Below are 23,961 nucleotides of genomic sequence, written 5' to 3' on the forward strand. Positions count from 1 at the left end.
CTATGGGATAAGGCCAAGCATGTACTCAGTTGCAAATTCACAGACATAATAATAATTTCAGTCTTATTTCAAGTAAATATGAATCAACTAAGTATTCAACAAAAGAAGTTAGGAAGTACAAAAATAAATACAAATCTAAAGAAAACAAGAAAATAAAGGATAAAGCAGGAAAGTCAATGAAAAGAATTACTAGATAAAAGTAAATGATGATATTGGTTATTTGGAGTAAATTTTTAAAATCAACTAATCAAAAAAAGTAACAAAATAGAGATTTAACAGCCTTTAAGTTACTAAATAAATGCATGTGGGTACATATATGTACATATACAGTAATAATTTAAAATATAATTAACTGCATTATTTTCAAATAGTTGAAAATCTACATGAATTTAAGAAATAGGAAAAAGTCACCAATTTAGACTAAACAAAATTTCCATAAAAAGGTAATCAAACTACCTCGTGAAAAGAAAACCCTGGAAAAGACTGCACAAAGGGTTAAAATGTTGAAGGAAGAGGTCCCCTGATAAATATTAACTCCTTGTGTATTGGAATATTCACTGTGTACTTTGTATATGCAGGTATTACATGGTATGTACTCAAGGGAAGAACCATCCCCTACCCAGTGGCTCCTCCATCCAGTTCTAGAATGTATGTCAAAGAGTGCACTGGGAGAGGGCTGAGAAGATACTGAAAATGTTCCTTCTTACTAAATAGTGTCATGACTTTGAATTAACATATTTCCAAATATTAAACCAATGTTACCTTCCTTGGATTAATACTATCGTTTTTCTTTCTTAGAGGAGATTAACACCATCAGATAAAAATTAAAAAATACCAATCTAAAGCAGCAGGTAGTCATAAACACTACCAAAATATTTGTCTTCAGCCCAAAGATTATAAAAAACAAATTTCTATGAACAGGAAAAAATAAGCAGAACCTCTTTTACCAGTTTTAAAAAGTTTTAATCCTGTTTATTATTTATGACTTTGGCCAGTTACATAATAACACTGCCAACACAGAGAGCCTTGGATACATCAGGTTTGGACACTATCTGTCAGAAGAATGATGGATGGGAAAAAGAAAACCACTGAAAATCTGACTTAGCTGTGCCAGAAAACAAGTCAGAACACCAGATATTCATCTGCAAAGAAGAAAGCTGAACCCTTAACTTGACACCATATGTAAAAATGAACTCACAACACCCTAAAGACCTAAATGTACAGCTTACTGTTGTAAGACCAGAAGTAGGCAGAGGAGACTCCATGAGATCAGCTTTGGCCATGATTCTTTGGAGAGGAACCAGAGCACAGGCAACAGAGGCAATGAACAGACAATGGAACTCCATGAGACCTGACCTGATGTCTGTGCAATAAAGCAGACGACACACCCAGTGAAGAGGAGGACCCTGTTAGTTAACTATCCATCTCATGAGGAACCTCTCCAATGCAACAGAAAGCCAATAAAAAAATGGGCAAAGGACTTAAGAGACCTTTCTCTAAGTAAAATAGCAAATGGGCAAGAAGCAGAAAATTTCCAATATCACTAATGACTGAGAAAATGCAAATCAAACCTAGGGCAAGCTATCCCCATGCACCATTAAGATGGTTAATATAAACACACATATGCTGAAATAACAAGTGTTGGTGGGAACTAAAATGCAGCACTGTGGGCAGCCCCGGTGGCGCAGTGGTTTAGCGCTGCCTGCAGCAGGGGGTTTGATCCTGGGGACCTTGGATCGAGTCCCACGTCGGGCTCCCTCTCTCTGCCCCTCTCTCTCTGTGTCTCTATGAATAAATAAATAAAATATTCAAAAAAAATGCAGCACTGCAATGATAAACATTATGCAGGTTCCTCAAAAAACTAAAAAATATTATTACCTTCTGATCCAGCAATTCCAATTGGGTATATGCCCTCAGCCCCCCCAAAAAAAACAACTGAAAACAAGATCTGAAAGAGCTATTTGCCCACTCACATTCACTGCATTATTCACAACAGTCAAGAGGTAGAAGCCCTACATGTCCATGAATCAATGAATGGATAAAGGAAACATAGTATGTGCAAACACAACAGGATGTTATCAACACTCGAAAGAGAGGGAAATCCTGTCCCACGCTGACATAGATGAACCTTGATGACATTATCATGAATAAAAGAAGCCATCCCCCAAAGACAAACACATACTCCTCTACATAGAGGAGTCTCTCAGGTAGCCAAACTCCCAGAACACAGACAGTACAATGGTGACTGCCAGGTTGGGGACAGGGCAACAGGGAGTTGCTCCTCAATGGATAGAATCTGTCTTGCAAAATGAGAAAGTTCTGGCAATGTGCTACACAACAAAGTATATATGAACACTACCAAACAGCATAAATAAAAATGGTTAAAATACTAAATTTTATGTGTCTCTTACTGATATTGACACCAAAAAAAGGAAATAAAATTTAAAGGAAAAATGTAGGGCAGCCCAGGTGGCTCAGTGGTTTAGCGCCACCTGCAGCCCAGGGCCTGATCCTGGGGTCCCGGGATCGAGTCCCACGTCGGACTCCCTGCATGGAGCCTGCTTCTCCTTCTGCCTGTGTCTCTGCCTCTCTCTCTCTCTGTCTCTCATCAATAAATAAAGAAAATATTTTAAAAAATAAAATAAATAAAAATTAAAAGGAAAATGTAAACGTTTTTATAAATATGCTTTTTTTAAAGATTTTTTTATTTATTAATGATAGACATAGAGAGAGAGAGAAAGAGAGAGAGAGAGAGAAAGAGAGAGGCGAGACACAGGAGGAGAGAGAAGCAGGCTCCATGCCGGGAGCCCGACGCGGGACTCGATCCCGGGACTCCAGGATCGCACCCTGGGCCAAAGGCAGGCGCTAAACCGCTGAGCCACCCAGGGATCCCCTCATCTTATGCTCTTATTTATGAGCATACTCATCAAAATGAAAAGGTTTCGATGACTTACTACCTCATCGAAATGAAAAGTTTTTTTTTTTTAGTAGAGTTGACACACAACATGACAGTAGTGTCAGGTACACACCACAGTGATGCTGTGCTCCCCACAAGTGGAGCTGCCATCCGCCCCCACCACACAGCACCATTATGCCACCACGGACTCCATGCCCTGATCAGCCTGGTCTCTGTTTATAGGTCTGATTCCGCTTTTTTGTTTGTAAATTCATTTATTATATTCCACTTATAAAGGAGATCACATATTTGTCTCTCTCGGTTTAACTTATCTCACTTGGCACAGCACCTTGTAGGTCCATCCATGTTATCGCAAATGGCAAGATCTCATCTTCTTTTATGGCTGAGCAATGAGCTCCCATATATGTGCACCACATCCTTGTTCATTCACTTACTGATGGACACTAGCTTGCTTCTGTATTTTGGGTGTTGTAAATCTTGCTGCTATAAACAAAGGGCTGCATGTATGTTTTTGAATTACTGTTTTTGTGTCCTTTGGGTAAATACCCAGTCATGGAATTACTGGATCACACAGTAGCTCTATTTTTAATTTCTGAGGAACTCCACACTGTCCCCATACCGTCCCACAGTGACATACCTAGCAGCAGTGCATGAGATGTTCCCTCAACGCATTCACCAACACTCGCTGTTTCCTGAATTGTTAACTGTGGTCTTTCTGACAGGTGTGAGGTGGTATCTCGTATGGTTTTGATTTGCATTTCCCTGATGTTGAGTGATGATGAGCATCTGTTTATGTGCCTGTTGGTCATATGGATGTCCTCTCTAGACAATGTCTGTCCAGGTCCTCCACCCACGCATTAATTGAACTGAATGTTTTAAAGGAAAGGTTGGTGTGTTTTGTATGAAATGATAGTTCTTTCCAGAGTTTAGGAGGCACATGGAGACTAGCGCACTATGCGCCAAGTGACTCGGGGTTTAAGTTTCCTTACCTCATAGGTTATCTTCAGACTCGACTGTAGTAAAATAGGAGTGAAGTGGGGATGGACCTCCGCAGTGAGCCACAGACGAAAGGTGTCTTTAGGTTGAAGAGTGTTCAATTCCTTGTGTACAAATCAGCAACAATAAAAATCTACTTAAATACATGCACTAATTTACATTTTATAAATACATTAGTAATAAGTAAAATTTCTTTCTAAAATCCTTCTGTGACATTCCCATATATTTCATTCTGCTGCTTATTTACTCTGTGACCTTGGGTTCTAGGACTTAGACCAACTCTAAGCAAGGGCAGTAATAGCACATACCTCACAGCACCATGTAAAGTGCTAACAGTGCCCGATACACAGTACGTACAAGATAAGTGCTAGCAGTAATTGAGATGCCTCAACTAGCAACCACCTGTGGGACTCTGGGTCCTCGCTGCTTTGGTTCAGGCTTCCACAGAGTTCTACAGTGACATCAATTCCTTTATTGGCAATTTTTGTTGTGTTCTACTGCCTACAATATAAATTCAAAACTTCACCATACAAATTCCTTTGCCCAAGCTGTGTGCTTTGGTCACTTACTCAAATTTTTATGTCTGTTTCTTTATACATACTATTCTTTCTACCTGTTAATAATCTCTTTGGAACCTGACAAATTTTTACTCATTTGTCAATTTAAATATGTCTTAGGAGGATATCTTCTCCAACTCTTCACTACCACAGTCCCAGGCAGAATTCATCACTGAGGGTATTTTGTAAAGTGAAATTCTCTCCTACAGTGTTTACAATGCTACACTACAGTTATTAATATGGCCTGTCTGTTCTAAACCAAGTTCTTTCCAACGGAGCAGGCACAAATTTTGTATGCAACCCGCACTTAGGGCAACTGCTGGCTTTTTTCTGTACTAAACACGTGCTTGTAAAATAAAGGAATGAATGAATGACAAAAAAATCGTCAAGAGTTCTAAAAGAATAAGGTCTAAAAGTTACTTTAATAAATATAACCTAAAAAATAAATAAATAAATAAATAAATAAATAAATAAATAAATAAATAAATAAATAAATAAATATAACCTATGTCTGATACTAACATTATTATAATATAAAATGCAGAGTGAAGGTAATAAAAAAATGGAAAAGAGCTGGCTTTTATAAAAACATTATGTTTGCTTAAAATTGTAAATTCTATCATCTACTATTATACCACATAATAATAATGGACCATACTATGCTATTTATACCACATTTATCTGAATCTACCTTTTCCAGAACTGGCAGCCAAGACACCACTAAATGTAAGTTCTTCAAACACAGCCAGTCCCCATTGCGGGAACATTCTTTTAGCATCTGAATCGCTAAATCAGCTTGACCTTGACCCATAGCAACCTGCAAAAACAAAATGAAAAACAATACTAAACAACAGACCTGATAAAGTGTTACAGGAGAGATTCAAATGAACCTGTCATACATACTGAACTCAGTGATTCTGATGAGAGTTCTAAGTTTTTAATAAGAAATATCAGACTCTGCTGCCATTTCCAACAGCTCTCATGTTTTTTTATCCTTCATCAATAGATTTCTAATACTTTTCTATTTATTAAAAATATGTTATCATTACAAGTTTGCAAGTTACAGAACAGTGTAAAGAATTATTGAATAGTTTTATTTTTGTTTCTCATTCCCCTATTTCCTGCAATTCTTATTATGCTCTCAAACATGAATGTTTTTTAAAAAAAGTAAATTTTTTTAACTTAGTCTTGAATTGAGGGATTAAACATTAATACCAATACTTCCTTGAAATTTACTTCTGATTTTTCCAACACTGCACAATATCTGGCTCTCAAGCTACAGGTGTAACAATGTCAGTCCCTAGCCCTTCATCATCCAGTAAATCCCCACCCATGGCAAGGACTCCAAGGACTCTGCATTCTGCTCCTCTAGGGACTGCTGAGAGGGGCAGGGTGATGGACCAGGGGTTGGGGCAAGGGCCCAGAAGAGGTGCGAGGGTGAAGGGCGGGGTGAGTGCAAGCGGGGGGGGGGCCAGAAGGGGCAGGGTGAGTGTGAGTGTGAGGGGCAGGGCGACAGAGGGGAAGGGCTCTGTGGTGCATCAGGCCTGGGGATGCTCATGCACTGGCAGGTAGGTGCCCCTCCTGAAGCAGAAATCCTGCAGGTTCTGGGAGCTGGAAGACCCTAGATGATGGATTGTGCTCAGGCTGCATTGTCATTCTGCAGGTTTTAGGCAGGGGGTCCCAGGTGACTACTGACCACGTCCATTCTAGCCGCCTGTCATGTTTGTAAATGGTAGTGTATGTCATACTTGGACACCAGGACAGCCAGGTGTATGTATGCATGTACACAGTCTATAAACACTCTGGGAGGGACACCTGGCTCAGCGGTTGAGCGTCTGCCTTCAGCTCAGGGCATGATCCCCCAGAGTCCTGGGATCGAGTCCCACATCGGGCTCCCTGAAAGGAGCCTGCTTCTCTCTGTGTCTATGTCTCTGCCTCTCTCTCTCTCTGTCTCTCATGAATAAATAAATAAAATCTTTAAAAAAAAAACCACTCTGGGAGTCCTGGTTCAAATTCTTAATTGGGTTCGTGATCAAAACACTTTCAAGACTATGGTTATAGATTACCTCAAACACAGTGATTTCTGTCTCCATAATGAACACAAGATAGCATTTCCTGACTTTTTAGTTGACTTTTACAAGTATTGATTTTGTTTTTCAATTAGACTACAAAGTTCTTAAGAGTGGGAACCATGTCTAATGCGTTGCATACTAAAGCATGCAATAACAGTTAATAAATACTCATATATTGATTATTTTTTTTAATTTTCAGGTCTAACCCCCAAAGAAGCAAATAGGATGGGTGAAACAAAGTGACTGAATTGTTCTGATGCATTTTTTAGTTTGTCATTATTAAAATGCAAAATAAACTCCACATAAAACAAAAACAAAAAACATGTATAGTTATGTACAACACAATCAGAGAAAAGGGATAGTATTTTGCTCAAAGGAAATGACAGCTAAAAATAGGCAATTCGGAATTTACCATAAAGTATCAATTATATGAAAAAAAACCTTAGATTCATAAAACCTCATAAAAATAATTTATTATAAAAATAAAATATTTTGGGGCAACCCTGGTGGCTTGGTGGTTTAGCGCCGCCTTCAGCCAGCGGCATGATCCTGGAGACCCGGGATTGGGTCCCACGTCGGGCTCCCTGCATAGAGCCTGCTTCTCCCTCTGTCTGTGTCTCTCCATCTCTTTCTTTCTGTGCCTCTCATGAATAAAAAAAAAAATCTTAAAATAAAAATAAATATTTTTAAAAAGCATAACAGGAAAATGTCAAGTAGCCACCCATCCCCTCAGAAAGCTATACTACAACTTAAGTTAAAAATTAATTTTTTAATTTTAATCAAGAATCTATCAGCCTTACTATATACATTCAGGATAGCAACAAAACTTTAACAGAATTATGAATAATTATGTCCATTCTGAAAAGCTTTACTATATTCACCGATTTTGCAAGTTCAGTATACAAAACTTCAGAAGGTTAGTCAAACCTTCTGCGAATGCAAGTAGCTTTACCCCTGTTGCTAAGTCCCTGCTAATAGACAGAGCTGTGGCAGGGGCCCTGGTCCAGAACACTCGCTGAGGACCACAGCCTGACCAGGATCCATGTGGACACAGGACCCCATCTCCCTGCTTTCTCATTGCCTTCTATTCATGTTCTGCACAACATTCCTACTTCTTCACTTCCTTCTCAATCACTCCAATATCCTCAATGAAAGCAGTTTATTCAGTTGTCAAAAACTGATGGTAAATTAACACATTTTTAGACCGGCATGCAACCTCGATTGCACAAAGGAGGTGATCCAAACACACTAGAGCTCCTAAACTTACCTCAGAAAAAAATGAAGCTATACTACATAAGTTCTACCCACGAGTTTAGGTAGTTCAGCTTTTGCAGGTGAATAGTGCTGTGATTCACTGTAAAAGCATTCAAGTCAAATTTAAAAATTATTCTAAAAAGGTTAGCAAATATATCAGTTTCCTATTACTGCTATAACAAATTACTGCAATTTAGTGCCTTAAAGCCAAACAAATTTACTACTAAATTTCTGGAGATCAGAAGCCCCACCTACCATCAAGGACTCTGACTTTACCACAAGACTGTGTCCTTTCTCTAGGAGAGAATCTCCCTCTTGCTTTTCTAGCATCTAGAGACCACCCACATCTCTTCACGCACCTGCAAAGCTAGCACCACAGCATTTCCCACCACTCTGACCATGGCTGCATTACCACACCTGGGTCTCCACTAGCCCTCCCCAGCCTCCGTCCACCTTGTAAGGACCCTGCAATTACACTGAGCCCACCTGACTCCAGATGAAGACAGGGAACAACAGGTGCAGAGTTCCTTCTGCCATGTCAGGTAACAAATTCATGGGTTCTGGGAAGCAGGACATGGGCACTTTGGGGGACATAGTATACTTGGCCTAGCACCACAAATCATCTGTCACACGAACAGAATCAAACAGGGCAGGAGGAGCAGAAACTATAGCAGAAACAGCAGGGAATGGGCACTGACCTGGTGATAGCACTCTCCACTTCTCTCTGCGTTGGCCAGCTCCTGGAGCTCCTGAGAAGGATCGGCTCCTGGGGAGATGATTATCAAGATAGGCTCAATTTCCAGTGTCTCCTTGTAAAGCCGTTTGAGATTTAGAGGGAGCGGGGACAGGTCTTTCAGGCCTGGAAGACAGGTACAAACAACATGAGAACTACAAAGCAATGTGATTTGGACAAAGTCTGTTAAAACTAATTATATGATGTAGCAGAAAAAGCAGGTGAATGATAATCCCATACATGTTACAGTTTTCTCAGTAAAATCACTCCCTTACTAGCAATAATTAACATCTCACTGAATGCTTATGTGAGGGCCAGGCTTTTTCCAAATGCTCTATGCCTATGATCTCAGCAACTGAGCAAAGCAATAGCAAGAGGGAGCACCCAACTGCCATGTCCAGCAGAACAATATACACACAAACAGCACCGTGCTCTCAATATGTGGTTTTCTGCTAGAAGACTGAACTCAACCTTCCATCTGTACTGCTTTTCATTCATTTCTGTGGCAACTGAGTGACAACTCTGTGCTGTGCACTTGGAAGCCAGATTTCCATGTGATAGAGTGAACAGTTTCCCCATCATGATGCAGGGTGGTTATTTCTTACTCCATACATTACAAAAAGAAAAAAAAAAGTGGTATAGAATGATAAGAATGTTAGTTTGGACTCAGAAAGATGTAAGCTCTCAGGTTAGCCAAGTGACCCTATGCAAACCACTAAAAACATGATGTGCCTCGGTTTCCTCAATTGTAAAACAGGCATAACACAACCCATAAGTCATCTGGGAGCAAAACAGTACATAATAAAAACAGATTCATTTCTTCATCACCTACTCTAGGCCAGGCATTATGCCACTCATTTATTTTACATCTAAGAAAACTAATAGTCAAAAAACTAAATGTCTTGCCAAAGCTCACCCAACAGCTACCTGCTAACTGTATTCAACATAATTCACCTGTGTTTTCCAATCTGAGTTCATAACCACAAGGTCCTTATACAGACAAGGAATCATAATTTTGCTATTATGTTTGAATGTCTTCCACTAATATTTAAATGTTTCCATGACTAATGTATTTAGTAAAAGCCAAGCTAAAGAAGACCCTCTTCAATAATCATCAAAACACACTTGTTTGAGCTGAACTAAAAAGAGGGTATGACACAAGAGTTCAAAAACAGATTACAGAATGTAATATTGATTACAGAGGTGAGAAAGGTGTCCCCATAGCCTCAAGCGTAGAATAAACAGACAATGTCGTACCTTACAAATTCTAAAATCACTGGAGAAAGACATTCTTAAGAATTTCTGTAGCCAGTGCTTTAAAAATACAAATTCCATGCCCTCAGGACCGGCCAAAGTAGGTCTTTCTCGAAAACCGAAAACCACGCCGGAGACAAATTTCACATTGAAAAGAGTTTGTAAGTACTTGTGGCAATGTCATTAGAAATGTTTCCGTTAAAAAAAAAAAAAAAATGTTTCCGTTCAGTCATTCATTCATGAACTCAATATTTGAGGCCAGTTACCGGTACTGTCTGATATTAGAATATGGATTAAAGTGTTAAAAATGTGTCTGGCCTTTGACTCAGCAACTGAGGTATTTTTTTAAAGATTTAATTTAGGGATCCCTGGGTGGCGCAGCGGTTTGGCGCCTGCCTTTGGCCCAGGGCGCGATCCTGGAGACCCGGGATCGAATCCCACGTCGGGCTCCCGGTGCATGGAGCCTGCTTCTCCCTCTGCCTACGTCTCTGCCTCTCTCTCTCTCTCTCTGTGACTATCATAAATAAATAAACATTTAAAAATAAATAAATAAATAAATAAAGATTTAATTTATTTATTCATGAGAGACAGAGAGAGGGGTAAAGACACAGGCAGAGGGAGAAGCAGGCTCCATGCAGGAAGCCCAACGTGGGCCTTGATCCCTGGTCTCCAGGATCACACCCTGGGCTGAAGGCAGCGCTAAACTGCTGAGCCACCCAGGCTGCCCAGCAACTGAGATAACAAGAACTTAAGAATAACCCAGAATGTGAATGCAGAAACACTTTTGTCACAGCTCTTGGTGAGACACCTGGAGGACTGAGTACCTTCAGACAGCTGCACGAAAGGGCTGAAATCACAGAAGTGCTGATTACGCACTAGTTTACTGAAAAGCAGATTACTCAACAGAGGGCATGATTCTGTACTGTGACATATGCACATTCATGTGCCCAGAAGGACTAGAATAATGTGCATTAAAATGTCAATAATTATCTCAGGATGAAGGGATCCCAGGTGTTTCCTTTCTGTCTTCTTCTCATCAAGCTCTACTTAGAGGTGTTACGTGAGAAGAACGTCAGAGACATGAAGATAGGTTCCTATAAAATAACTGACTGAAATGTGTGTGCACTCTTCTAACTCTTCTAAAATAACTGACTGAAACATGTGTGCACTCTTCTAACATAAATTCAAATATTTCTTCTAAAGTTAAAATTCTACAGAAGATCAAAATATGTGCATTAACTCATTTTCGACAATATTTCAAAGTACTGAAACATTTTGGATTGGAGAAAATATCATGAAAAAGGTAAACCATTTATGGTAATATAAGTAATGTTCATGTTACTTGGAATTCCATATTAATCATTCTGCCCACAAAACTCCCAATAAAATATTCCAAGTGCATTTTAATTGAATGGATCTATACATATAATCATTTGTTTTATTAACCCAAGTACCTTTGACTCTATATATCTCTAAAACTGTTAGGGTGAATCATCCAAAACTACTCAATGAAAATAAAGAGGCACAGATGTTCACTGCATTGTGAATTATCACAGGATAAAACTACTGAAAAATCACTGGGATCTTAAATTTTGACCATGCAGCTTTAAAATAAATCATTTCTTAGAGGAGGGGCAAGACGGCGGAAGAGTAGGGTCCCCAAATCACCTGTCGCCACCAAATTACCTAGAAAACCTTCAAATTATCCTGAAAATCTATGAATTCGGCCTGAGATTTAAAGAGAGACTAGCTGGAAGGCTACAGTGAGAAGAGTTCGCGCTTCTATCAAGGTAGGAAGACGGGGAAAAAGAAATAAAGGAACAAAGGCCTCCGAGGGGGAGGGGCCCCGCGAGGAGCCGGGCTGAGGCCGGGGCGAGTGTCCCCAGGACAGGAGAGCCCCGTCCCGGAGGAGCAGGAGCTGCACCGACCTTCCCGGGCGGAAAGGGGCTCGCAGGGAGTTGGAGCAGGACCCAGGAGGGCGGGGATGCCCTCGGGCTCCCGGGGACACTAACAGACACCTGCGCCCTGGGAGAGTGCGCTGAGCTCCCTAAGGGCTGCAGCGTGCACGGCGGGACCCGGCGGGACCTGGAGCAGCTCGGGGGGCTCGGGGGCGGCTCCGCGGAGGGGGCTGCGGGGCGGGAGCGCTAATCCAACAGCGCAGGCTCCGGAGCACAGGGCGCCGGGACACAGCCCAGGATCCGGCCTCCCCCGGGACAGGCAGAGGCCGGGAGGGCCCAGGACAGCGAGGACGCTCCTGCCCCGAGCTGAGCAGATCAGCGGCCCCGCCCCGGAGCCTCCAGGCCCTGCAGACCGAGAGCTCTGGAGCTACTGCGGGGGCTGACTCCAGGGCTCCAGAGCTGGCCCCGCCACTGGGGCTGTTCCTCCTGCGGCCTCACGGGGTAAACAACCCCCACTGAGCCCTGCACCAGGCAGGGGCAGAGCAGCTCCCCCAAGTGCTCACACCTGAAAATCAGCACAACAGGCCCCTCCCCCAGAAGACCAGCTGGACGGACAAGTTCCAGGGGAAGTCAAGGGACTTAAAGTACACAGAATCAGAAGATACTCCCCCGTGGTTCTTTTTTTCTTTCTTTTTTTGTTGTTGTTTTGTTTTGTTTTTTTTTTTTTTTGTTTTGTTTTTTGATTTGTTTCCTTCCCCCACCCTTTTTTCCTTTCTTTCTCTTTTTCTTCTTTTTTTTTCCTTTTTTTCTTCCTTTTTTTTTCACTTTCTCTTTTCTTTCCTTCTTTCTCTCCTCTCCTTTTCTCCTTTTCCCAATACAACTTTCTTTTGGCCACTCTGCACTGAGCAAAATGACTAGAAGGAAAACCTCACCTCAAAAGAAAGAATCAGAAACAGTCCTCTCTCCCACAGAGTTACAAAATCTGGATTACAATTCAATGTCAGAAAGCCAATTCAGAAGCACTATTATACAGCTACTGGTGGCTCTAGAAAAAAGCATAAAGGACTCAAGAGACTTCATGACTGCAGAATTTAGAGCTAATCAGGCAGAAATTAAAAATCAATTGAATGAGATGCAATCCAAACTAGAAGTCCTAACGACGAGGGTTAACAAGGTGGAAAAATGAGTGAGTGACATAGAATACAAGTTGATAGCAAAAGAGGGAAACTGAGGAAAAAAACAGACAAACAATTAAAAGACCATGAAGATAGATTAAGGGAAATAAACGACAGCCTGAGGAAGAAAAACCTACGTTTAATTGGGGTTCCCGAGGGCGCCGAAAGGGACAGAGGGCCAGTATATGTATTTGAACAAATTCTAGCTGAAAAATTTCCTAATCTGGGAAGGGAAACAGGCATTCAGATCCAGGAAATAGAGAGATCCCCCCCTAAAATCAATAAAAACCGTTCAACACCTCGACATTTAATAGTGAAGCTTGCAAATTCCAAAGATAAAGAGAAGATCCTTAAAGCAGCAAGAGACAAGAAATCCCTGACTTTTATGGGGAGGAGTATTAGGGTAACAGCAGACCTCTCCACAGAGACCTGGCAGGCCAGAAAGGGCTGGCAGGATATATTCAGGGTCCTAAATGAGAAGAATATGCAACCAAGAATACTTTATCCAGCAAGGCTCTCATTCAAAATGGAAGGAGAGATAAAGACCTTCCAAGACAGGCAGCAACTGAAAGAATATGTGACCTCCAAACCAGCTCTGCAAGAAATTTTAAGGGGGATTCTTAAAATTCCCCTTTAAGAAGAAGTTCAGTGGAACAATCCACAAAAACAAGGACTGAATAGATATCATGATGACACTAAACTCATATCTCTCAATAGTAACTCTGAACGTGAACGGGCTTAATGGCCCCATCAAAAGGCGCAGGGTTTCAGACTGGATAAAAAAGCAGGACCCATCCATTTGCTGTCTACAAGAGACTCATTTTAGACAGAAGGACACCTAGAGCCGGAAAATAAAAGGTTGGAGAACCATTTACCATTCGAATGGTCCTCAAAAGAAAGCAGGGGTAGCCATCCTTATATCAGATAAACTAAAATTTACCCCGAAGACTGTAGTGAGAGATGAAGAGGGACACTATATCATACTCAAAGGATCTATCCAACAAGAGGACTTAACAATCCTCAATATATATGCCCCGAATGTGGGAGCTGCCAAATATATAAATCAATTATTAACCAAAGTGAAGAAATACTTAGATAATAATACACTTATACTTGGTGACTTCAATCTAGCTCTTTCTATACTCGATAGGTCTTCTAAGCACAACATCTCCAAAGAAACGACAGCTTTAAATGATACACTGGACCAGATGGATTTCACAGATATCTACAGAACTTTACATCCAAACTCAACTGAATACACATTCTTCTCAAGTGCACATGGAACTTTCTCCAGAATAGACCTCATATTGGGTCACAAATCGGGTCTGAACCGATACCAAAAGATTGGGATCGTCCCCTGCATATTCTCAGACCATAATGCCTTGAAATTAGAACTAAATCACAACAAGAAGTTTGGAAGGACCTCAAACACGTGGAGGTTAAGGACCATCCTGCTAAAAGATGAAAGGGTCAACCAGGAAATTAAGGAAGAATTAAAAAGATTCATGGAAACTAATGAGAATGAAGATACAACCGTTCAAAATCTTTGGGATGCAGCAAAAGCAGTCCTAAGGGGGAAATACATCGCAATACAAGCATCCATTCAAAAACTGGAAAGAACTCAAATACAAAAGCTGACCTTACACATAAAGGAGCTAGAGAAAAAACAGCAAATAGATCCTACACCCAGGAGAAGAAGGGAGTTAATAAAGATTCGAGCAGAACTCAACGAAATCGAGACCAGAAGAACTGTGGAACAGATCAACAGAACCAGGAGTTGGTTCTTTGAAAGAATTAATAAGATAGATAAACCATGAGCCAAGATTAAAAAGAAGAGAGAGAAGACTCAAATTAATAAAATCATGAATGAGAAAGGAGAGATCACTCCCAACACCAAGGAAATACAAACGATTTTAAAAACATATTATGAACAGCTATACGCCAATAAATTAGGCAATCTAGAAGAAATGGACGCATTCCTGGAAAGTCACAAACTACCAAAACTGGAACAGGAAGAAATAGGAAACCTGAACAGGCCAATAACCAGGGAGGAAATTGAAGCAGTCATCAAAAACCTCCCAAGACACAAGAGTCCAGGGCCAGATGGCTTCCCAGGGGAATTTTATCAAACCTTTAAAGAAGAAACCATACCTATTCTCCTAAAGCTGTTTGGAAAGATAGAAAGAGATGGAGTACTTCCAAATTCGTTCTATGAGGCCAGCATCACCTTAATTCCAAAACCAGACAAAGACCCCACCAGAAAGGAGAATTACAGACCAATATCCCTGATGAACATGAATGCAAAAATTCTCAACAAGATACTGGCCAATAGGATCCAACAATACATTAAGAAAATTATTCACCATGACCAAGTAGGATTTATTCCCGGGACACAAGGCTGGTTCAACACCCGTAAAACAATCAATGTGATTCATCATATCAGCAAGAGAAACACCAAGAACCATATGATCCTCTCATTAGATGCAGAGGAAGCATTTGACAAAGTACAGCATCCATTTCTGATCAAAACTCTTCAGAGTGTAGGGATAGAGGGAACATTCCTCAACATCTTAAAAGCCATCTCCGAAAAGCCCACAGCAAATATCATTCTCAATGGGGAAGCACTGGGAGCCTTTCCCCTAAGATCAGGAACAAGACAGGGATGTCCACTCTCACCACTGCTATTCAACATAGTACTGGAAGTCCTAGCCTCAGCAATCAGACAACAAAAAGACATTAAAGGCATTCAAATTGGAAAAGAAGAAGTCAAACTCTCCCTCTTCGCCGATGACATGATACTCTACATGGAAAACCCAAAAGTCTCCACCCCAGGATTGCTAGAACTCATACAGCAATTCGGTAGCGTGACAGGATACAAAATCAATGCCCAGAAATCAGTGGCATTTCTATACACTAACAATGAGACTGAAGAGAGAGAAATTAAGGAGTCAGTCCCATTTATAATTGCACCCAAAAGCATAAGATACCTAGGAATAAACCTAACCAAAGATGTAAAGGATCTATACCCTCAAAACTATAGAACACTTCTGAAAGAAATTGAGGAAGACACAAAGAGATGGGAAAATATTCCATGCTCATGGATTGGCAGAATTAATATTGTGAAAATGTCAGTGTTACCCAGGGCAATATACACGTTTAATGCAATCCCTATCAAAATACCATGGACTTTCTTCAGAGAGTTAGGACAAATTATTTTAAGATTTGTGTGGAATCAGAAAAGACCCCGAATAGCCAGGGGAATTTTAAAAGAGAAAACCATATCTGGGGGCATCACAATGCCAGATTTCAGGTTGTACTACAAAGCTGTGGTCATCAGGACAGTGTGGTACCGGCACAAAAACAGACACATAGATCAATGGAACAGAATAGAGAATCCAGAAGTGGACCCTCAACTTTATGGTCAACTAATATTCGATAAAGGAGGAAAGACTATCCATTGGAAGAAAGACAGTCTCTTCAATAAATGGTGCTGGGAAAATTGGACATCCACATGCAGAAGAATGAAACTAGACCACTCTCTTGCACCATACACAAAGATAAACTCAAAATGGATGAAAAATCTAAATGTGAGACAAGATTCCATCAAAATCCTAGAGAAGAACACAGGCAACACCCTTTTTGAACTCGGCCACAGTAACTTCTTGCAAGATACATCCACGAAGGCAAAAGAAACAAAAGCAAAAATGAACTATTGGGACTTCATCAAGATAAGAAGCTTTTGCACAGCAAAGGATACAGTCAACAAAACTAAAAGACAACCTACAGAATGGGAGAAGATATTTGCAAATGACCTATCAGATAAAGGGCTAGTTTCCAAGATCTATAAAGAACTTATTAAACTCAACACCAAAGAAACAAACAATCCAATCATGAAATGGGCAAAAGACATGAAGAGAAATCTCACAGAGGAAGACACAGACATGGCCAACACGCACATGAGAAAATGCTCTGCATCACTTGCCATCAGGGAAATACAAATCAAAACCACAATGAGATACCACCTCACACCAGTGAGAATGGGGAACATTAACAAGGCAGGAAACAACAAATGTTGGAGAGGATGCGGAGAAAAGGGAACCCTCTTACACTCTTGGTGGGAATGTGAACTGGTGCAGCCACTCTGGAAAACTGTGTGGAGGTTCCTCAAAGAGTTAAAAATAGACCTGCCCTACGACCCAGCAATTGCACTGTTGGGGATTTACCCCAAAGATACAAATGCAATGAAACGCCGGGACACCTGCACCCCGATGTTTATAGCAGCAATGGCCACGATAGCCAAACTGTGGAAGGAGCCTCGGTGTCCAACGAAAGATGAGTGGATAAAGAAGATGTGGTTTATGTATACAATGGAATATTACTCAGCTATTAGAAATGACAAATACCCACATTTGCTTCAACGTGGATGGAACTGGAGGGTATTATGCTGAGTGAAGTAAGTCAGTCGGAGAAGGACAAACATTATATGTTCTCATTCATTTGGGGAATATAAATAATAGTGAAAGGGAATATAAGGGAAGGGAGAAGAAATGTGTGGGAAATATCAGAAAGGGAGACAGAACATAAAGACTGCTAACTCTGGGAAACGAACTAGGGGTGGTAGAAGGGGAGGAGGGCGGGGGGTGGGAGTGAATGGGTGACGGGCACTGGGGGTTATTCTGTATGTTAGTAAATTGAACACCAATAAAAAATAAATTAAAAAATAAAAATAAAAAATAATAATAAAATAAAATAAATCATTTCTTTCAAAAGGAAACAAAAAATGAGTCAAAGAAACAACTCAAACCTTTATTGCATTTTATTTTACTCAGATAAAATATTAAAATTTAAAAAAAGAAATAATTTGCAGGTAAAAAAAGGATATTAATCTTGTACTTTTTAGGTACCTAAGTAAGAAAGTAACAAATTAACATAAAACTATTACAGGTGGTTAAGTATTATCGATTCATTCTTCCTCACTCGGCCTATCCTCTCCAACAAAGAGACTGGCAAGCTCCAGTGTATGAAATTACACTTCCTTCATTAGCAAGAAAGGACAACTCTAAAATGTACCACAAACATCAATAGAAAGAAAACTGACAACCACTATCGAACCCAATGTACATCAACCAATCAAATAGGAAGATACTCTTTAGAAATGGAATCATACTCAAGCCTAGAAAAAAAAAAACAAAGTCCCACATTTTGTGGTAGACCAAAGGCTCTGTTTGTAGATTCCCAACCCCCGTGCTTCTGTGAAAGCACTCTGCAGGCACAATTACAGTTCCGGACCATAAAATAACATTCCCCTTGATTATCCTAGTAGCCAATGTAATCACTTGGATCCTTAAGTGCAGAAAAATTTCTCCAGCTAAAGTCAGAGAGGCAGAAGAGAGAAGCAGGATTGAGGAGGCAGAGGAGAGAGCATGGCCCTGCTGCCCATGACCATGGAGGAAGGGGAGAACCAAAAAACCCTAGTTGCCTCCAAATGCTGAGGACGCCGCCAGCCACAGTGAGGGAAGGAGGACCTCAACCCTACAACAGCATGCAACTGAATACTGTGAGGAGCCTCGATGCATTTGGGGATACCTCCTTATGAGCCTCCCCTACAGGCCATGGAGCCAACACTTGGATTCAGCCTGTGGGACTCGAAGCAAGAGTCCAGGCCAACCCAGTAGGACCCCGAGAGAGGACACAGGTATCGTTCTCAGCTGCTCATTTGTGGTGGTTTGTTACAGAGGCAACAAAAAAAAAAAAAAATAATTATGCATGTCCTTATGTCCTCTCCATTTCCTCTTGGACACAGACTTGATGAGACAGATGGAGCCAGGGAAATGAGGTGTCTCGGAAGGGCTGTGGGCATGGACCAGAGGATGAGCTCTGAAGCAGGAAAGCCACAAGGTTCACATAGACTCTTGAATGGAGAGCCCCCCGGGGCCGCTCTAGCACCTCCCAGGAACATGCTCCTAATAACCCCAACATACACAGTACAATACTTGCTCAGACTAGTCACCTTAGAAAGTCAAAATTCAATCGAAATTACTCAAGTCTGAATTTAGCATCTGGTAACTGCTATTTTTAAAAAGTAATGGAGTAGATTTGGCTAGTATATTAAAGCTTGGTTTGGAAGATTAAAGTGACATGCCTAAAAATTTTGAGGATGGCCCTATTTTGAAACTGACACTACTTTCATAAACATTTTTTTAAGTTACTAGTTTAAAGTTTAGAGATTATAAAAAGGACTGCTAAAACTAAATAAAAATCTTTTCCATAGGAATTATGCTTGAGAAATTACATTTGAGATTAAATCTTTAGAATTTGATTAAAAAGATATGTGCTTGTCATTCTCTAGCAATTTGAATTTTTAAAACTCATACAATAAAAACTCCAATTTATATGAAAACTATAATAATAAAACCATTTGACCAAATACAAAATCATCCAGCCATATACCAGCATACATAACTTTCACTTAAAAATAGGCAGAATATGATTTTAGAAGTATATTAAACTTTCAAAACATTTGAATATGTGAATATCATGAGGTTTTTGGTTGGTGCCATTAAATCTTAAATGTCATTTAACCTGGAGATAAAATGGTACCACAAGAGCAGTATTCCAAAGAGTTGGTAGAAGGTCAAACTACAAAGTCAGTAAGAGAGGTCTGAACAATAAAGTATAAAGAGCAAATTTCAAGACTATGGGAGTGAGGAAAGAATAGACACTAAAGAACCTCTCTGAAAATTGCCTTGTTTTACTTAAACTTGCAATGAGTTATAGAAACAGATAATAAATATATAGATAGGCCAGAAACATGTCGGATAGTGTTGAGTCCTATTATAGGGAATTAACACAGGTTGATGTGTTGGTCCTGTTTGGTGGCCCAGAAAGACCTCTCTGGAACTGCAGTATTATAAAGCTAACATCTGAATGAAGGATTCAGCACTTCCATGCAACACCTGGTGCTCAGCACAACACTGTGCATTATGCTTGAATTTTAATAAAATAACCTTTTTCTTTTTAAAAGAAGTATTAAAGGGAGTAATAATCTTTACTACTGCAGAACTAAGAAGTATTATTCAGGTCACTGGAAGATATTCCTATATTAAATAAAATCTCCAGAAAAGGATCCAAAAAACAAACAAACAAACAAAAGAAGGAAAAGCACAGAGCAGAAAGATGGTGCAAAGGTCTGAAAGCAGTTTTTCCCACAGGTACATGGGGAACAAGCAAGAGTGGTACAGTTGAGGTCAGAGAAGCAAGCAGAGTCTTATAAGCTTATGTAAGGAATCCGGATTTTATTCTAAGTGGTCTAAGAATATTTTGGAGATCGTATACAAAAACTGAGATGATCTAGTTTCAATTTTTAAAGACTACACAGCTGTATGAAGAGAATGGATTGGAAAGGAGGCAAGAGCTCAAGTAGGGAGACCAAGTCAGAACAAGCATTTATAGTGCCTCTGTTCCAGAAATGAATTTTTTAATATTTTATTTATTTATTCATGAGAGACAGAGAGACAGAGACAGAGAGAGGCAGACATAGGCCGAGGAAGAAGCAGGCTCCCTGCAGGAAGCCTGATATGGGACTCGATCCCGGACCCCAGGATCATGCCCTGAGCTGAAGGCAGATACTCAACCGCTGAGCCACCCAGGTGTCCCTCCCAGAAGTGATTTAAGATCCCTCTTGAGGCTTGTATTCTAGTTGGAGAACACACAATAACAATGTGTCAGATGTTAGCAACTGTTATGGAGGAAAGTAAGCCACGTAAAAGAGCAAGTAGGAGTACATTATTTTATACAGAGTGCTCAGGGAAATCATCACTGAAAAAGTGACATTTGAGCAGAGAAGCAGGGAAGATAGTGGGGAAAGGAGTGAGCTCTCCTGGAAAGAACAGCGGGTGCAAAAAGGTCCTGAGATGGCAGAAACACAGTAGGTACTCCAGAAGAACAGGCAAGGTCTCTTATGGTTGGAAAGGACTGGAAGAGGGTCAGAGTGGAAGGAGCAGGGATCTAAGGGGCAAACACAGGACTGGAAGAGCTAAGACCCTTTAAGACAGGGTAAGGATACAGGAAAGATGAGGCCATCAGAAGACTCGGGCCTGAGGAGCTCTATGATCTAACTGGTATTTCTAATGGCCCTGTGGCTGCTCTGTTGAGAATAAACTGGGAGTGGGGAGAAAAGCAGCCTGAACAGCGGTAATCCTGTTTATGTGCCAGTGGCTGAAACAAAGTGGGTAGGTGGTAATGGAGGGGTGAGAAGTGGATTCTGAATGCATTCTGAAGACAGAGCCAAAGCTACGGCAGTTACCGAGGTGAGAGAGGATAACAGTTTGCATTAAATTAGTAGCAAATGGAGCAAAGTAAATTAATTCAGAGCAAATGTTAGAGCCAAAAAAACTTGCTGGTAGATGGAGTCTGGAAAGCAAAGGACAAGGAGGAGGGGTTTCTCCCAGGTATTTGGTATGAGCAACTGAGTGGATACTGGTATAGACAAGTCCAAGTTCTAGGTCGGTCCTGTTGAATCTGTGTGACATGACGTTCACGTGAAAATATCAAATAAGCACTTGGACAGAGGAGTCTAGAATTCCAGGAGGTCAGGGCTAAGAACAGGAGATAAAGAATCAGTAATTCACGGATAGCTCTGCAAGCCAGCAAGTTTACTAGAGAGAGAATGTGCTGGAAGGAAGAATAAATAGGCCAACATTTTGAAGACATGCCGAGAAACTGCCCATATGGGAAAATGACAAGGAACAGCTTGAAATGGCTGAGGACTGAAAGAAACACTAACCCAGAGTAGAAAGTAAAAAGCATTTAAAGGAAGTATACAAAACAGCTCTGTGGAGGTAATAGAGCAATCCTGGGGGGCTGCTGGGTAGAAGCAAAGAGCGAGCGAGCAGGACAGAGTGAGCGCAGAGTGGCCGTTGCAATCTCACCAAGACACGCTGCCCACACGTCCTGCTGCAGAAAGAGAAGCAGCTGGAGGGGGGCCATTTGTGAGACAGGATTGTTGCTGACAAAATGGTCCCTTCAAGGAGGTGAAATTGCTGACGGAGAAGGGGAAATGGCAGGAGTAAGAAACAGAGCAGATAGGTTGGCCTTTCACTGGAGCAGGCCACTCACTCACAGGGACATGATAGAGATAACGAACAGAGCTCCCGTATGGCTGCTGGGAAGGTCTGACAATGGGAGTGAAGAACTCCTGTCTCACTGCTCCTGTGTTTCTAAAAAATGTTGGTAAAAGGCCACTTCCCTCAGCTAACATCCAAGTGGCAGATGCAGGGACAGTTTTCACATTAATCATATGCCCACTATCCAGTTACTACCAACATGGATGTCTGCGTTTGGCAACACACTAAACATTTCGGTCACAAGACAAAGTACGCTTTGGGTATTTGTTAACATGGACACTAGTATCTTTGTTCAAATACCTCATTTTCCAGAATCAGAAGTTAGATACTTGTAACTTTTAAAGGAGTCAGCCTTTCAAAATGCACTTTATACATTAATGGTGCAACCACCCAACTACTTCAGTGTGAGAACCAGTTAAAACACATGACATGTAAACTGACTCCTAACTCTGGGAAATGAACTAGGGGTGGTGGAAGGGGAGGAGGGCGGGGGGTGGGGATGACTGGGTGACGAGCACTGAGGTGGGCACTTGACGGGATGAGCACTGGGTGTTATTCTATATGTTGGCAAATTGAACACCAATAAAAAATAAATTTGTAAAAAAATAATAAACTGACTCTAGTGGGTATCTTTTGACAGTAGCAGTTCTTCCCTCATTTCTGGTAGCAGACCCTCCTCCACCCATGACCGCTCTTGGGGAAACTGCTATTGTATGTATTTCTGGCAGGATGAGCTGCAGAGCTGATCATGTTACCAAGCCAAGCACATCAGAGTCTATTCCTGGGATTCTGAAAGTGAGGCTGGGAAGGAAAGCTCTCTCTCATCACAAGCTTTAAATTCTATCCCAGGAGGCGGGCAGCCTCATACACAGAATACATATGAGCTCAAAGGCCAAAGGCAATACACAGGCAGGAAAGAGATAAAGACACAAAGAAACAGAGACACAAAGATGGAGTGAGGGGAGAGAGAAGAGAAATGGAAGGAGAATGTGTAAGGCTGGGACTAGGAAAGAAGGCCCACGTTGCTGGAGTCCATGAGACCTACGGGCACCGAGGCCAGCCCTAGCTCTAGCTTCCTGGGTACTGGTTACAGCACTGCCCTTCCTCACTGGAGTGGGTGTGAGATCAGCACCTATCACTTGCAACCAAGAGTTAGTGGACATTCCGCCAGACCAGAGTAAAAATGAGCAGGGACACAGGCAAGCCATCAGACAGAGAGACTCTCCTCTTCTTGCTCAAGGGAAGGTAAGCCAGAGCACATGCAGGTGCATCTCCACAGACCCAGAGCAGCCAGCTGGGTGGCCAGTCTCATTCGCGCCTCAAGATGTTGTGCACCTGTGTGCGCATGTGTGTTCTGCCAGAGGGGGAAGCAGAAGATGGCCGTTAGGTGAAAAGCTGGACTGATGGGTAGTAAGGGTTGAACGGTGTTCCTCCAAAACAGAGAAGCTGAAGCTATAATTCCAATACCTCAGAATGACCCTACATGGAAGCAAGGTCAGGACAGAGAGAATTAGCTTCAGACAAGGTCATATTGGAATATGGTGGGCACCTACCCCCACATGATGGGGCCTCATTAGGAGTCAGACATGTGAAGAGATACTCAGGGAAAATATCATGCAGATTATGCAGTTGTGACCCAAGAAAGGCCAGGTGGCCAGCAAACCACTAGAGGCCATGGAGGGGCACAGGTGGATTCCCCATGGGTTTCAGAGGGAGCATGGCCTTGCAGTAACATTGATTTTGGACTTCTAGCCTCCAACACCAAGAGACGACAAATTTCTGTTGCATGAAGCCACCTGGTTTGTGATACTTACAGAAGCCCCAGGAAACTGCTACACTAGGTTAGATTGCGGGTGAATGTGTGTGGATAACTTTATACATGTTCATGTGAGCACCTGCCAAAAATATCCCTCCACACTGAGGAAAAATGTGACCCCTTCAGTACTTAATAAGAACATGAACTAAGGAGCAGGATCTGAA

The 23,961-nt window shown here is 41.3% G+C and overlaps 1 protein-coding gene across 6 annotated transcripts in view; it reads right to left on the reverse strand.

The window, feature by feature from the left end:
• The window catches only part of DYNC2H1 (dynein cytoplasmic 2 heavy chain 1), a 339,419-nt gene that overhangs the window by 152,913 nt on the left and 162,545 nt on the right, over nt 1–23,961 (reverse strand). For all 6 annotated transcript variants that reach the window (XR_005359403.1, XM_038536341.1, XM_038536343.1 and 3 more), the window contains 3 exons: nt 8,495–8,655; nt 5,162–5,287; nt 3,907–4,017 (listed from right to left, as the gene is read on the reverse strand). Coding sequence is in view for 5 of the 6 variants with exons in the window: in XM_038536341.1 (XP_038392269.1) it covers nt 3,907–4,017; nt 5,162–5,287; nt 8,495–8,655 (398 nt within the window). In the remaining variant the exon portion in view is untranslated. The remainder of the gene's footprint in view (nt 1–3,906; nt 4,018–5,161; nt 5,288–8,494; nt 8,656–23,961) is intronic.

Source organism: Canis lupus, chromosome 5, assembly GCF_011100685.1.
Source record: "Canis lupus familiaris isolate Mischka breed German Shepherd chromosome 5, alternate assembly UU_Cfam_GSD_1.0, whole genome shotgun sequence".
Lineage (NCBI taxonomy): Eukaryota > Metazoa > Chordata > Mammalia > Carnivora > Canidae > Canis > Canis lupus.